This window comes from Anabrus simplex, chromosome 1 (genome assembly GCF_040414725.1).
Source record: "Anabrus simplex isolate iqAnaSimp1 chromosome 1, ASM4041472v1, whole genome shotgun sequence".
Taxonomy (NCBI): domain Eukaryota; kingdom Metazoa; phylum Arthropoda; class Insecta; order Orthoptera; family Tettigoniidae; genus Anabrus; species Anabrus simplex.
In genome coordinates, this window is record NC_090265.1 from 1,163,533,588 (window position 1) to 1,163,548,049 (window position 14,462).

The 14,462-nt window shown below is 38.0% G+C and overlaps 1 protein-coding gene across 3 annotated transcripts in view; it reads right to left on the reverse strand.

Moving 5' to 3' along the window:
- The window catches only part of Nup35 (Nucleoporin 35kDa), a 125,609-nt gene that overhangs the window by 95,719 nt on the left and 15,428 nt on the right, over nucleotides 1-14,462 (reverse strand). For all 3 annotated transcript variants that reach the window (XM_067137461.2, XM_067137462.2, XM_067137460.2), the window contains exon 3: nucleotides 12,753-12,844. In XM_067137461.2, coding sequence (XP_066993562.1) covers nucleotides 12,753-12,844 — 92 coding nt within the window. The remainder of the gene's footprint in view (nucleotides 1-12,752; nucleotides 12,845-14,462) is intronic.

The window sequence follows — 14,462 nt, forward strand, 5'->3', positions numbered from 1 at the left end:
ATTGTCGCGGCCACCAAATTAGGCGGGTGAGAGAAATTACGCTGTTGCCAAGGTTATGTAGCAACTGGCGAAGAAATGTCTAACTGAATACATAATTTCGGAGCGCGAGGCAAGTTGTTCTCTCTCAAGCTCCTGATGTTACGTCATGCAATGTTTCAAAACAAATTATACTACAAGCTTCAGAAAAGACCGCTGATTTCAATGGTATAACTATTTCCCGTCTAAACCACTTTAAATAATAGTTAAAAATAAAATCTTGAACGAGTAAATTTAAATCCATTGAATCGTGTATTGAAAATTTCAGTAAGCGGCCAAGTTTTTATTTCTTCAGCCAATAAAATTTTGTCCGCGGGAAAAATGTAAAAAACCGCCCGACTTTTATTTTTTATCTGAAACATATCTCCACGAGTCTTGGCAGTTTTCCTGGAAAATGACTCGGAAAGCGATCATATAAATGTCACTAGCTGAGGCAGTGCGGGGCGTGCGCGCGCACCAGCTCAGGCTGCAGGATGCCGTAAATACTTTCGGATTACATATTAATCTGTATCAGTTTTATTACATTATAACTTTAAATATTTGAATACTGTATATTGTACTGAGTAATATAGAAAAAGAACTATTTTAAAGAATAGGTTTACATGAACTTACAATGAATTGAGAATCGGCTTCTAGCTACAAGGCAGATTTCTTAGTCACTGTCATCACACATCTCACTATCTGTCGAGTCGTCATTTACACTGATGATGAATGGCTCCATTCTTTTGTCCCTTACTATTTCCTTGGCCCAATCGTCTGTTTGGAGATTTTCTACGCGATTGAAGAACTTTTCCCAGTCTGCAGCAGTCACACGGTTGATGGCTTCTGACGTGAATTTTTCTACGTCCTTTATTTTGAATGTCTTGTTTCTCTCTGTCACTTCTCTCTTGACTTGAGCCCATATCAATTCAATTGGGTTGTATTGGCAGTGGTAGGGTGGCAACCATACTACCTCATGGCCCCAAGAGAGAGCTAATTCATCAAGCTTGTACTTTTTTTTTCTACTTTGAAGGGAGCAACTTTTTCCAAAAGTTCAGCTCGAGTTTCTTGTTCACTAAAAGGTATGTTTCTCTTCAGCAACCACTCTTGAGTTTCTTTCTTCTTCCAGCTTGCATTCGGTACTTGTTCAAGTAAAACTGAATGATATGGAGCATTGTCCATAACTATTATAGACGGTTTCTCCAAACTTAATATCAGATCTTCTACAAACCACTTTTTAAAAGATGCCTGGTTCATTTCTGAGTGGTAGTGCAGGCTATTCCTCTTTGATAGGAACACCCACTTACACTGGGGTATAAAACCTTTTATACCACCTGCGTGGCAAACAATCAGTCTTCCACCTTTCCCAGTGGGCACCTTCAATCCACCGCTCTTATCTGAATGTTGCCAAATAAACTGTTTACTGTGTGACTGATTAACCCAAGTCTCGTCTAAATAAATACGTTGCCTCGGGTATTGTTCATCTTTCAGGTCATGCATTTTTCTCAAAAATCGTGTACGAGCTACGACAATGCCCTGTCTTTCTAGCAGAAATTTTCTTCCATCGTTAGCCCTCTTGTATTTGAAGCCTAAGTTGTGCAACACTCGTCGCACTGAACGTACAATTCCACTATATCGAATCTTCTCTCTTAGCTGTTTACGCACTTTTTCTGCTGTAGGAAATTCCCCACGGTCGTAAAATTCTAGCACGTTTTGCCTAGCTACATCGCAGTGAAAAATCACTAAGCACACTAAGTTTTTTCTCCCTTGCGTAGTTTTTCCTTGGAGATGAAAGTATTTTTTGGTTGGGTGAATATTTTGCTTCATTAACACATCCCTGGACCGAACGAATCTAACATTACACATTGTTGCAGTCAATTCTTGGCTTTTCTTGAAGTTCACAGTCTGCAAGATATTTGAGTCGGCCAACTTATGCACGTAATGCAATACATTTACAATTACGGATTTTGTCTGGCTGGCTAAATCCTTCTTCTTAAGCCCTTCCAACCGGCGACGCTTCAGAGGAGTTTCTTGTTAGTTTCTCGCACTTACTTCGTCCTCTTCAGATAACAGACCCGAAGAAACAAGAGGCTGAACACATTCACTACCCATCTTTAAATGCACTTACGGTGCAAGTTCAACAGCTGCATGACAGGAAATGACTTGGGTAAGGTGGCCCAGAGCGGATGGGCTTCAACTAGACAGCACTGCATGATAAGCGTTGTCAATCCGTGCTCGGAGGTAAGCGACTCTCAACTATCTGTCGCTTCGCCGTTCCCATATCTGACGACAGCGCAGTTTTCTTCACCTGCCTAATTTGGTGGCCGCAACAAAAATCGCGTTTTCGTAAATTATGTGACTGGATTGTTGGATAGATGAAATTTGTGCAGAACACACATTGTAAATTTTCATTTTTGAAAATAATATTTGAAAACGAGACATTGCCATTGATTTTCTCGAAACTCGCAACCTTCGCTTTCCTACGACCTTTGGTAGGTTCCCAGTCCCCATTCCTTGTTAAATGTTGTCAAGTTGTCCAGCCTGATCTTGTTCATGTTGTATTAAGCGTAGTTCATTTGATATTTACGATGTGCCTAGGGTGTAAGGTGTAGTGTAATTTGATTTATTTTCCTCCCTTTTAACTATGTATCTGTGTAACCGCCCAGTAACCGGTTACAGAAACGATACTGAAGATAATCGATTGCATGCAACATAATCACTGGGGTGCATAAATATTGGTAATGGAAAAATCACACGCGCTTAATCGCTCGTAATAATGGATGCGTCAGTGATAGGGCTCTTGCTGTAACTGAAGGATAATACACAGTTTAATATAGGAATTTTGAAGGGACAGCAAAACATTGTCGGTATAATGGGGTTCCCATTATATGCTGTACTCTCTATAGCAGACTTCTACTGTAATTCATATGGCCAGCATATTAAAAATAACTACTTTTCATGATACAAAAAAAAAAGAGGTATATAGATGCCTAAAGAGGGAGAACAAAGTATATCTCACTAAGATTACAGATTACATTAACAAATCATTGGATCAAACCAGAACTAGGATACAATCAGAAGGAGTTCTTCAACGACCTCAAAAATAAGTAGAGAGTAATCCTCTCCAGAACAGCATATTCAGAAGTGCAGAGCGCATTATCAAAAGTCCAACTCATTACAAGTCTCACAGTCGATGGGGAAGTGGGCTACTTAGTCCAGTTTCAAGAATGGAGAGAGTCATGAAAAGGTCACACTTCAGTTGTTATCAGCCTTGCTGATAAACATTGTAACGTTCCAGACGTCACGGTGTAATTATGTTAATTTTATTATGTGTAATTAATTCAGGAATTTAACGTCATGATATTTATCTTGGTATGTAATTTTATTATAATTCATGTTTGATCATTTGCTCACTATCATTTCATTACTTTGTAACTACGACTTGTAAACGAGGGCTGAATATCCTAATATTAACTTAGATTCTTGCGACATTCGTTTAAATTTAACTTGCAGTAGATTTTCCTCTATCTTGCCACATCACCGAGGAAGAAAGAAGGACAAATTTAGACATCAAATTCTGGGAAAAGCGAGCACGTGTTCAAGCGTTGTAACGACAGCTACTGTATTTCGACCAGAATAATTTCAAACTGATCACCGCCTATATTTTCAAAGGAGCGTCATGTTGCCATGGATACTGAGTGAAAGGGCTAATAGAAGAACAGTTGATATCATGGTTGGGACCCATCAACTTTAATATCTGGAGTGGGGAAAGACGTGTCAACTGATTGGACCACGTGTAGCGACCTGTAATTAGAGCCAGAAAAGGTTATAAAAGGGCGTGTTGGAGCTCTTGGCATAATGATTATTCTTCTTCTATCTTGTATTTCGCTTTAGGTCTGATAACTTGTCTTATGGTTGTTGTACCATAGTGGACTAGTGTGATAGTTTCAAAGCCATCATCCAATTAGTGGTTGATGCAATTTGCAAGGCAGGAATGGTACTTAGCTGCAGATGAAGATATCTCAAAGACGACCGGTGATGTTCCAGCTACAAGGATGGAAGCTTTCCAAGGACCAGCAGAACAAGACTACATGGTGAGCAAGTGAGTTAAAAATATTGCAAGTTTTCGCGAAGTAGAGTCATTCAATTTTTTGTTAAATTCATTTCCTATTTTAAATTCAGTTCTCGTCAAACCGTCGTCATTTATATTCAATATAATAAATAGTATTTTCCTAGTTCACTTTAATCAGTCTGCCTTAATTAGCCTTTTGATTTCTAATTCTCCTGCTTAATGATTAGTGCACTATCACCCCATCCCTGTGATGAGAGTCCGTCCAAGCTTGATTATAAATTTTTATCTTTAAGTCATCAACTTAAAGATTGGCGCCCTTAGCTTGCATAGTAGCATTTCTCGTTCAATGATTGTTCTCCAAAATGGGGCAAGTCACATAAATGCCACTCCAACGTGAGGCGAGAAAATCATTAAGTACGGAGCAGTTAATGACAGTAACGATATCAGAATTCGTATTATGGGTAAAATTTGGATATCCACGTTGCATTAGGAGTGTTTGATTGTGGGGAGGGTCATGGCTGATCAGACGAAAGAGGAGAGGATGTTGCGCAGTGGACGGGTGATAAAAGGCAATAACGTATTGAGTTCAGAGGAAGAGTTGTGTAGTCTAGTAGAGGAAATTGAAGATAGAAGTGTAAGTAGTATGGAGAGTGAAGGCAAGCAGAAAGAAGTCAGTATGGAGTCAGATGATAGTAGGATGGGGGGCGAAGCGGAAGTAAACACTAACAATGAAAGTAATAATAATGATCAGTTAATGGGAATGATGCGAATAATGTTAGAGGAATTAAAGCAAACTAAATCTGAGCTTAAAAGTGAATTAGAACAAACTAACACTAAAATTGAGAATATTAAATATGAACTTAAAGAACAGTTAGAGCAAACTAAAGCTGAATTAAGCAGGGAGATGAGGGAAAATAAGGAGGAAGCGAATCGGAGAATGGACGAACACAGTAGGCAGTTACGCGATCTGGTGGTAAAAAATGAACATTTTAATAAGCGATTAGAGGAACAGAGAAGTGAATGTGAACGGCAAGGAAAAGAGGTAGAAGAAAAGTTTGCGGAGCAGACAAGTAAATTCCTGGAATTAATGGGGAAGGAAAGCAACTCTACTAGGGAGGAAGTAATGAGGCAGGTCACTAGTATTGATAAGAGAGTTGAGACTCAAAAAGGGGAAATACGGGTATTTAAAGACCATGTCCAACAAGAAATTGACACAGTAAAGCTTAGAATAGAAGATGAGACCCGGGCAATTGAAGAAAGGTTTGCGATAGCTGAAGAGAATAAGATTGAAATTAGGACACTGAAAGAGAAGCAGGTTAATTTGGAGAGCGAAATTGATAGGAGAGACAAAGATGTAGAATGCCGGATGGAGAAAGCAGAAAATCAGTTAAAACAGGCGGCAAAGGATAAACAGGTTTTCATGGGAAGGCAATGTCTAGGAAATAGCTACATTAGGGAAATTGAACTACCTAAATTTAATGGGAAACAAACGAACCCACTAGATTTCCTTAAGATGATAGAAAAACAGTTTGAAAAGCGTCTAGAGGAAGGGTCTATGGACTGGGAAGACGTTATGGAAAATATTGACCATGCTTTTGTAGGAGAAACTCGGTCTTGGTTCATGGTATATAGGCAAACGATGACGAACCTGAAAGAATTCAGAAATAAGTTTAGAGAGAAATTCTGGAATGAAGCGATACAAGCTCGGGAGAGAGAAAGGGTGGTATTTGGGAGGTACAAACAGCATGAGGGAGTCACTATGACCGAATACCTCCTGGCCCATGTCATGATTTGTCAGAACTTAGATGGTATAACCGAGGGGTCTGATGTAGTTAGACTACTTTTTGAGACATTTTCCGGACAGGGTGAGAGAAGCGGCCTGCATGCAAAGAGTTGGTACTATTCAGGAGATGGAGAACCTACTAGGCAGTTTTGATGCTTTAGGTAACCTTAGGAGTAGAACGGAGAATATTCAGAGCTTTAGTCATCACAACGGAATGAGAGATAACGGAAGAACACAGAATCACGAAGCTCGCAATCAGTTGAGACCTCAGCATAACAGTAGGAGCGGAGCACCTGAATATAGGACAGGAAACTCCCAACGGGGGCCAGAGCAATGTACTAATGAGTCCAACGTCAATACACAAAGAGAACCTTTAAACTAACTAGAGGCTGTAATCTTAGGTCAGAATTCCAGCCTAGTACGAAGGTAGCGAAGTGTCTTGTCATGAAAGTGTTACCATATGACCTAGATGTTAGAGACGATTTGTTGTATGAACCCGAGCAGAATAATGGAGATTCAAGTAATGAAGTAGTCAATCCCGTTGTTAAATTGAAAGTTTGGGGGGCGTGGGTTAAACTTTTTATTGATTCTGGTAGCCAAATATCATGTATTAGTTCTCAGTGGTATGAGTCATTAGTGAAACAGGGTATTCAGTTGGAGGAAATGCCTGTTAAGTCTACTTTCATCATTACGGCTGTTGGTAAGAGGTCTAAGCAAATTTGTAAACAAGTAGCTGTTCCGATCTGTATTAATAATTTTATTAGCGTTCAGATATGTTTGGTAATTACGCATTTGATATTTGATCTTATCTTGGGATCTGATTGGTTAACGTTAAAATTGGCTCAGTTAAATTACTATGATGCAGTGCTAAATTTGAGGTGGAATAATGAGGATATCAAGGTCAAGTTTGAGGAGGAAATTCAGAGGAAAACGGAAGTTAGTACAGTGTGGAGAATGAGAGAGGTTTCTAAAGTTAATGAAGAGGCTAGTGAGGGCCTGAAGTTGTGCCAGTTGTGGATTAATGAGGATAAAATATGTGGCTTGAAAGAAGCCGTAGGTAGAAATCAGTTAAATGAAGTCCAGAAGGACAAGTTATTTGAAGTGTTGTGTGAACACGTGGAGATTTTCTCCGAGAAACCTGGTGTTACCCATCTGTATGAGCATTCTTTTTCTATGGTGGATAAGAGTCCATTCAGCGGACCGCGGTATCCGATACCACACAAATATGCCATAGCCGTGGAGGATCAAATTCAAGCTATGTTAGCAGACGATGTGATTGAATTATCAAACAGTCAATACGTTAATCCCTTAATTGTCGTGCCTAAGTGTAATGGATCAATACGTCTGTGTATTGAATGCGAGAGCGTAGTGAATTGTTCATATAACAGTAGTTTACGGAGATACCTGTCGTGTGAGGTAGCTGAACCGGATTGTGAGATATAGGTCAGTAACACGGGGAAGTTGCTACCTGTTATGTCAGACTACGAGCGGAATGAGTTTACCTCTCAATTGTGGTGGTATTTCCTAGTTGTGTTTGTAAACAAGGGAGGTGTTTGTGTGTAGCGGTAGATTTACGCTCGTTCATTGACGATTGATCGTCTGTTTTCTGTATGTGAGGCCATGAAATTTTATATCTTATCTGTTTTCTGAGATGTTACCGAAGGCTAATTAAAGCTGACGACGGCAAATAATTAATTTTCCCGTATGTGCATTTCTAACTTGCAATAATTTTACCGTGAGCTTAAATTGCGTGTGTATTCGTGTGAAGTGTATTGCATCCTGCTTCAAGATAAGGTTGAAACATTCGAGAGAGTGATTAAGGTGTAAATTGTTTGTATCATTTGTTTTCCATGGTTTTAATGTAAAAGATTGGAAGAGAACGTGTTACTGCTATCTAGCAAAGAATGTCGGAAAGATGGAGAGTAAAAGGACTAATAGACACTCGGGAGAGTTTGTAATCTGAATTGTATATATATTATGTTATATTCTCAAAGATAATCTTGTTTTAAAAAATGGAAAGTTGCTCATGTTGGGCATAATTTAGTATCTAAACCTCAAGATGAACTGAAATAACAGACATTCGCAATGGTGAGCAGTCTAAGAGAGATATGGAGACAGTGAGATATAATTAATTGTATGAAAATAATGTCGCTCATAATGGGCAGGTAATAGAGGTATTTCAAGTCAATGTGGGAGTAAGTGTGTGAGTTCTCAACTCATGTGATATTTGTTAAGAACTCATGGGGGCGTATGTAACGTTCCAGACGTCATGGTGTAATTATGTTAATTTTATTATGTGTAATTAATTCAGGAATTTAACGTCATGATATTTATCTTGGTATGTAATTTTATTATAATTCATGTTTGATCATTTGCTCACTATCATTTCATTACTTTGTAACTACGACTTCTAAACGAGGGCTGAATATCCTAATATTAACTTAGATTCTTGCGACATTCGTTTAAATTTAACTTGCAGTAGATTTTCCTCTATCTTGCCACATCACCGAGGAAGAAGGAAGGACAAATTTAGACATCAAATTCTGGGAAAAGCGAGCACGTGTTCAAGCGTTGTAACGACAGCTACTGTATTTCGACCAGAATAATTCAAACTGATCACCGCCTATATTTTCAAAGGAGCGTCATGTTGCCATGGATACTGAGTGAAAGGGCTAATAGAAGAACAGTTGATATCATGGTTGGGACCCATCAACTTTAATATCTGGAGTGGGGAGAGACGTGTCAACTGATTGGACCACGTGTAGTGACCTGTAATTAGAGCCAGAAAAGGTTATAAAAGGGCGTGTTGGAGCTCTTGGCATGATGATTATTCTTCTTCTATCTTGTATTTCGCTTTAGGTCTGATAACTTGTCTTATGGTTGTTGTACCATAGTGGACTAGTGTGACAGTTTCAAAGCCATCATCCAATTAGTGGTTGATGCAATTTGCAAGGCAGGAATGGTACTTAGCTGCAGATGAAGATATCTCAAAGACGACCGGTGATGTTCCAACTACAAGGATGGAAGCTTTCCAAGGACCAGCAGAACAAGACTACATGGTGAGCAAGCGAGTTAAAAATATTGCAAGTTTTCGCGAAGTAGAGTCATTCAATTTTTTGTTAAATTCATTTCCTATTTTAAATTCAGTTCTCGTCAAACCGTCGTCATTTATATTCAATATAATAAATAGTATTTTCCTAGTTCACTTTAATCAGTCTGCCTTAATTAGCCTTTTGATTTCTAATTCTCCTGCTTAATGATTAGTGCACTATCACCCCATCCCTGTGATGAGAGTCCGTCCAAGCTTGATTATAAATTTTTATCTTTAAGTCATCAACTTAAAGATTGGCGCCCTTAGCTTGCATAGTAGCATTTCTCGTTCAATGATTGTTCTCCAAAATGGCGCAAGTCACAACATGAGGTGGGCATGCCACGTTCCAGAGCAGTCGGAGCACCAATATAAAGGTGCAACTATTGTTCTCCACATTACTTCCTATTCTTAGAATAACTAGGACCATTAGATCTGTTCTTCTGCACACAATTGCTGCACTGCACAACCCAAGCACATTGATGTTATGACACCATCATAGCGATTCATCATCATTAGTCGTTGTGCTCATTACTGAGCGTCGTGACCTCATAACTCCATTTCTGTGTTGCAACTTTGACAAGATGTCTCCATGATATACTAACAATTTGTTGGTTGTTTTGATCCACCTTTTCAATACAAATTACAGTTTGTGTTGCTAAGTTGTAATGTTACAACACTAATTTACTGGGACATGTTTCGCTTTTATTCACAAGCATCATCAGCCTATACAATTGCCTCAAGGTTTGTCATATTTGGATTGTTGTTACAAATTTAATTACATTGAATGTAAATCTAATTTCAGTGATAACAAGGAGTAGAACCACAACAGACAATAATCACAGTAATGCAATAAGGTCGACAAGATTCTGTAGCAGCAGACAAAGGGATGCTTCTTCCACTCTATAAATCGAAAGAAACATAATCAGATACTCAAAATTTGGATTGAAGCCCCTTTTAACCATAACTTACATCAAAACAATCAACTTCCAACGGAGAGTCTGGTCGCTACAAACAAGAATTAAATATGTCAATACTTCCTCTGATCAAATTGCCAAACTGCAGCAGCAAGCCTCATCAAATCTAGAAGCCATTTTCCAACGAACCCAAGACTTCAATTCTAGATTATCATCATGATTCCAATCACGCATGATGCAAAATTACAGTCTTTTTAAATAACATTATTTAGAGAGCACAATTCTTAACTAAAATTCTCAATACTGAAATGTTATTGTATTCTAGAAACCAACGCACTTCAGAAACTATGGCTCCTATATATTAACATCCAATATTTATATTTATGACTCAAATTTTAATGCCAAATTATAGTTGAATCAATTTTATTTTAACATTGCAAACAATTTTTAGCCAAATTTTCAAATTGTAAAAACTGTGTTTTGGACGTCAATGTGTTTTAGAATTAAGATTTACTCCATTTTAACATTGCAAATCATATTGTCATAATTTTTAATGTGTATATTATTCTTACGTTTTAAATATTGTTATCACTGAAATTAGATTTACATTCAATGTAATGAAATTTGTAACAACAATCCAAATATGACAAACCTTGAGGCAATTGTATAGGCTGATGATGCTTGTGAATAAAAGCGAAACATGTCCCGGTAAATTAGTGTTGTAACATTACAACTTAGCAACACAAACTGTAATTTGTATTGAAAAGGTGGATCAAAACAACCAACAGATTGTTAGTATATCATAGCATAGTTCAATACGGGTCTAATAATGAGATTACTTACATGTAAGATGTCTCCATCCCGAGCGGTTTTCACATTTCGTTAATATGATCTGAAGCGGCCCAGTTATCTTCTTTGCCGGATCTATCCATCTGCTTGCTGTTCTTCCTCGTGGTCTACTGCCTTCAATTTTGCCTTGTAAAATTACCTTTTCCAAGTTCTCTCCGTCTCGTCTTAGAATGTGGCCAAGGAACTGGTGGTAACGCTCACTCACACAGGAAGATAGGCGTTTCTTGATGCAGAGGTCGTCCAGAATGGAAACATTAGTTCTTCTTTCTGTCCAGGGTACACATAGCATTCTCCGCCAACACCACATCTCATAGGCATCAATGCGTTTTTTGTCTTTGGCATTCACGGTCCAGGTCTCAGAGCCGTACAAAAAGACGGAGAACACTAGTGATTCTACCAAGCGCATCTTCGTGGCTTAGTAAGTTTAACCATTGCAGCACAACCTGAAACAATACGTCTTTTTACCTCTGTATCACAGCTTCCCGTGTCATTGATGACAGACCCCATGTATACAAATTCCTTAACTATATCCAGGTCCTTTAGGTATCCCGTAAGTTGGATTTGACCTTGCCGATCAACTACCATTAGTTTGGTCTTTTTTATATTCATCTCTAGACCATACTGAAGACTAGTGTTCTTCACCCTTGTAAGCAGGTCATGAAGTTCCTCTTCACTACCAGCGATGAGGGAAGTGTCATCTGCAAAGCGCAGGTTATTAATTTTTCTGCCACCAATTGAGATTCCACCATTCCAGCCATTGAGAGCTCTTTGGATAACACACTCTGCATAGATGATGTAGAGTTGAGGTGATAATATACAACCTTACCTTACTCCATTTGTCACATTGAAAATGCCTGAGAGATCACCACCCACCTTTATGGTTGCTACGTGGTTTTTATACAGACTTTTTAGTAACGATATTAAATGACTGAATGAGTCTATCATTGAATACTAGCCACCCAGAACACCCACTAGATACAAAGTTTATGTTAACTAAAAGGGTTAAGGTTTCATAAGTCCATTATGCCATTGTTAATAGGGGCCCAGCTCATATGACATGCAAAGTAAAGAACTGCACGACCGGCACTCTGTTCTCTCCTAGTCAAATACAATACAATGATGAATGGATACTTGGGTATTTATCTGTATTTATTTAGAATATCAAGAAAGGGTGATACGGCAATACAGAAGAATTGCCAGTATTACATCAACATCGCCCAACGAGAGGCCAAGTGATCAAAGTTTATCATTTTCATGTTCCGTATTGATGACAATATAATTATCGTAGATAAATGAGGTAATCCATGTAATAATTATAATGTAAAATTAGTAAAGTACTTCAATTCATTTTAATCATGGTACTTGTTTCGGCCTACTGATATTAGGCCATCATCAGCCATTAAGTGATGATGAAGTCACGTGACGCAGAAAGTCTTCTAGCAAGTTGACAAGGAAGACAGCACATAATTTTATGGTTAGTTTGTATAGCAATTCTTCCTAGTGAGCGTGAAGTCCTTGGAGCTGAGCAGTGTGTCTGCGATGCCAAATAATAGGTCCAGGTAACAGATTAATTGCTCAGCCTAGTCAGGACATGCTGAATCCAAATGTCAGAAGCGAGCATGTGGAGTTGAGTGACAAGCCAGTTGTTTACAGGGAAGACGTCTGGAGCGGATGAAATAACTCTTATCATCTATGCTATAGTGCACTGAGGCGCAATGCATTATGGTTTTAACACGGTCGCAATGTCCACTTAGTGTTTCACAGGCATTTCATTTACATTCCAGACCACTAGTGAGCACTCTCATGGTTTCTATTATTTAATAATATTCCTATTGGATAACAGCTCCCTATAATTGTGCAGGCCATAAATAAAAAGATATCCGTTTAATGTTTGCTGTTCGTACCAGAAGTTTTTGGTTTTCAGGACATATATAAAACTGCAGTTTGCATAAAACAATATTGGTAGGAGCAGCTGATTTACTTAATATAATGAAAACAGCTAGACATAAGAAGGATGTACTAACTTACCTCTGCCCCTTCATCTCAGGAGGTGGTGACAGAGTTGGAGGTGTCCCAAAAGTTACATGTTTAAATGGCTTAGTTGGACTTGAGGGTTTTGACTGAAAGAAGACAAATTACATCTTGATATGGAATAAATACATGACAAATACTATTATAAAATGTGGAAATAATAATGATAAATAAATGTTAAAACTGTTTTTTGTACTGTGAGTTCTTAAAGTCATGTGCAAGTACTTAATTACAGGCAATGGTTAAGTGGTTCAGTCAGTCATTCTGAAAGTCAGAATCATGTTTACAGTAAACACAGGGGAGGAACATGTAAATATCAATCAATCAATCAATCAATCAATCAATCAATCAATCAATCAATCAATCAATCAATCAATCAATCAATCAATTAATCAATCAATCAATCAGTCAATCAAATAAATAAATAAATAAATAAATAAATAAATAAATAAATAAATAAATAAATAAATAAATAAATAAATAAATAAATAAATAAATAAATAAATAAATAAATAAATAAATAAATAAATAAATCAGCCACTAATGATCTGCATTTAAGGCTGTCGCCAAGGTGGCATATTCCCTATTAGTTGTTTAACTAGTCTTTTCTTTGACTTCAAAGAAGTTGGAAATTTACCACACATCTCCCTTGGTACATGATTCTAATCTGTAAACGGAGAGGTCCTTGCTTCTCACCCTTGCCGGAAACAGCAAACCACTTTTCTTCTCTAGAACTGGATCTCGTGGCGATCCTACTGACCCTTCATGGCCTGCTGCCACATTGAACTCGCTACTCGCTGCTTCACTCAATGTTTGCCCTGCTCCGCACTTGCATGATGTCAACAACTGACGGAATGCACCACCTATGAACTTTGGTTTCTGCTGACATCACTGAATTCTGTTCTACAACATTCTCGAATTCCTTGTATGCCCGTGCGTTCCTCTCATTTTCACTCTGCCTCGACCACTATATATTCAGCTATCCTTCAAAACTTTAAGTCCGTCACTGTTTTTAGTATGTTAAGAGTCAAGGTCTCAGTTTTATATCTCAGGCCCTGATCTCCCAAGCATAACATCGATATGCTTTTTAAGGTCAGAGAACTGAAAGAGCCCTTAAATATTGTATGAGGAATGCTTGTTACACTTCTCTTGTAAATGTGATTATCACTGAACTATGAACTTATACATTTCAAAGAGAAATCATTATGCAGTGCACTTACGAAAGTAAAGAAGAAGTAGTATATTTCTCCTTTCTAAAACTAGTTGTTTTGAAACAAACTGTAAATTGTATTTGTTGCCAAAGGAACTAATTGGGTATAAGATGTTCTTTCACAAAAATCTCCCTGTGAATGTGTTCAAACACAATCAAGGTGAAACAATTTTTCCTCTAACAACCCATACTGAGTTTCAAACTGTACTTGGGTAAATGTAGAATTGCCCCAATGTGCAATTATGAACTTAATTTTAAAAATAAAGTTCCCAGAAGGAAACCATAATTTAATTTCACTGATTACAAGTATTAAAAACATTTAAGCTCTTTAGGACTTTTCAATTGTGAAATTACCAGCGTTTTGCCCCAGTATAGCAGGGGGCTCATCAGTTGGATTGCTACACCTTTCCAAGACGCAGGTATATAGTGCGCTGTTGAGACACCACCACAAGCCTCCTATGTAAAGGCCGGTCTCCAGTGATTAACATTTAACACCA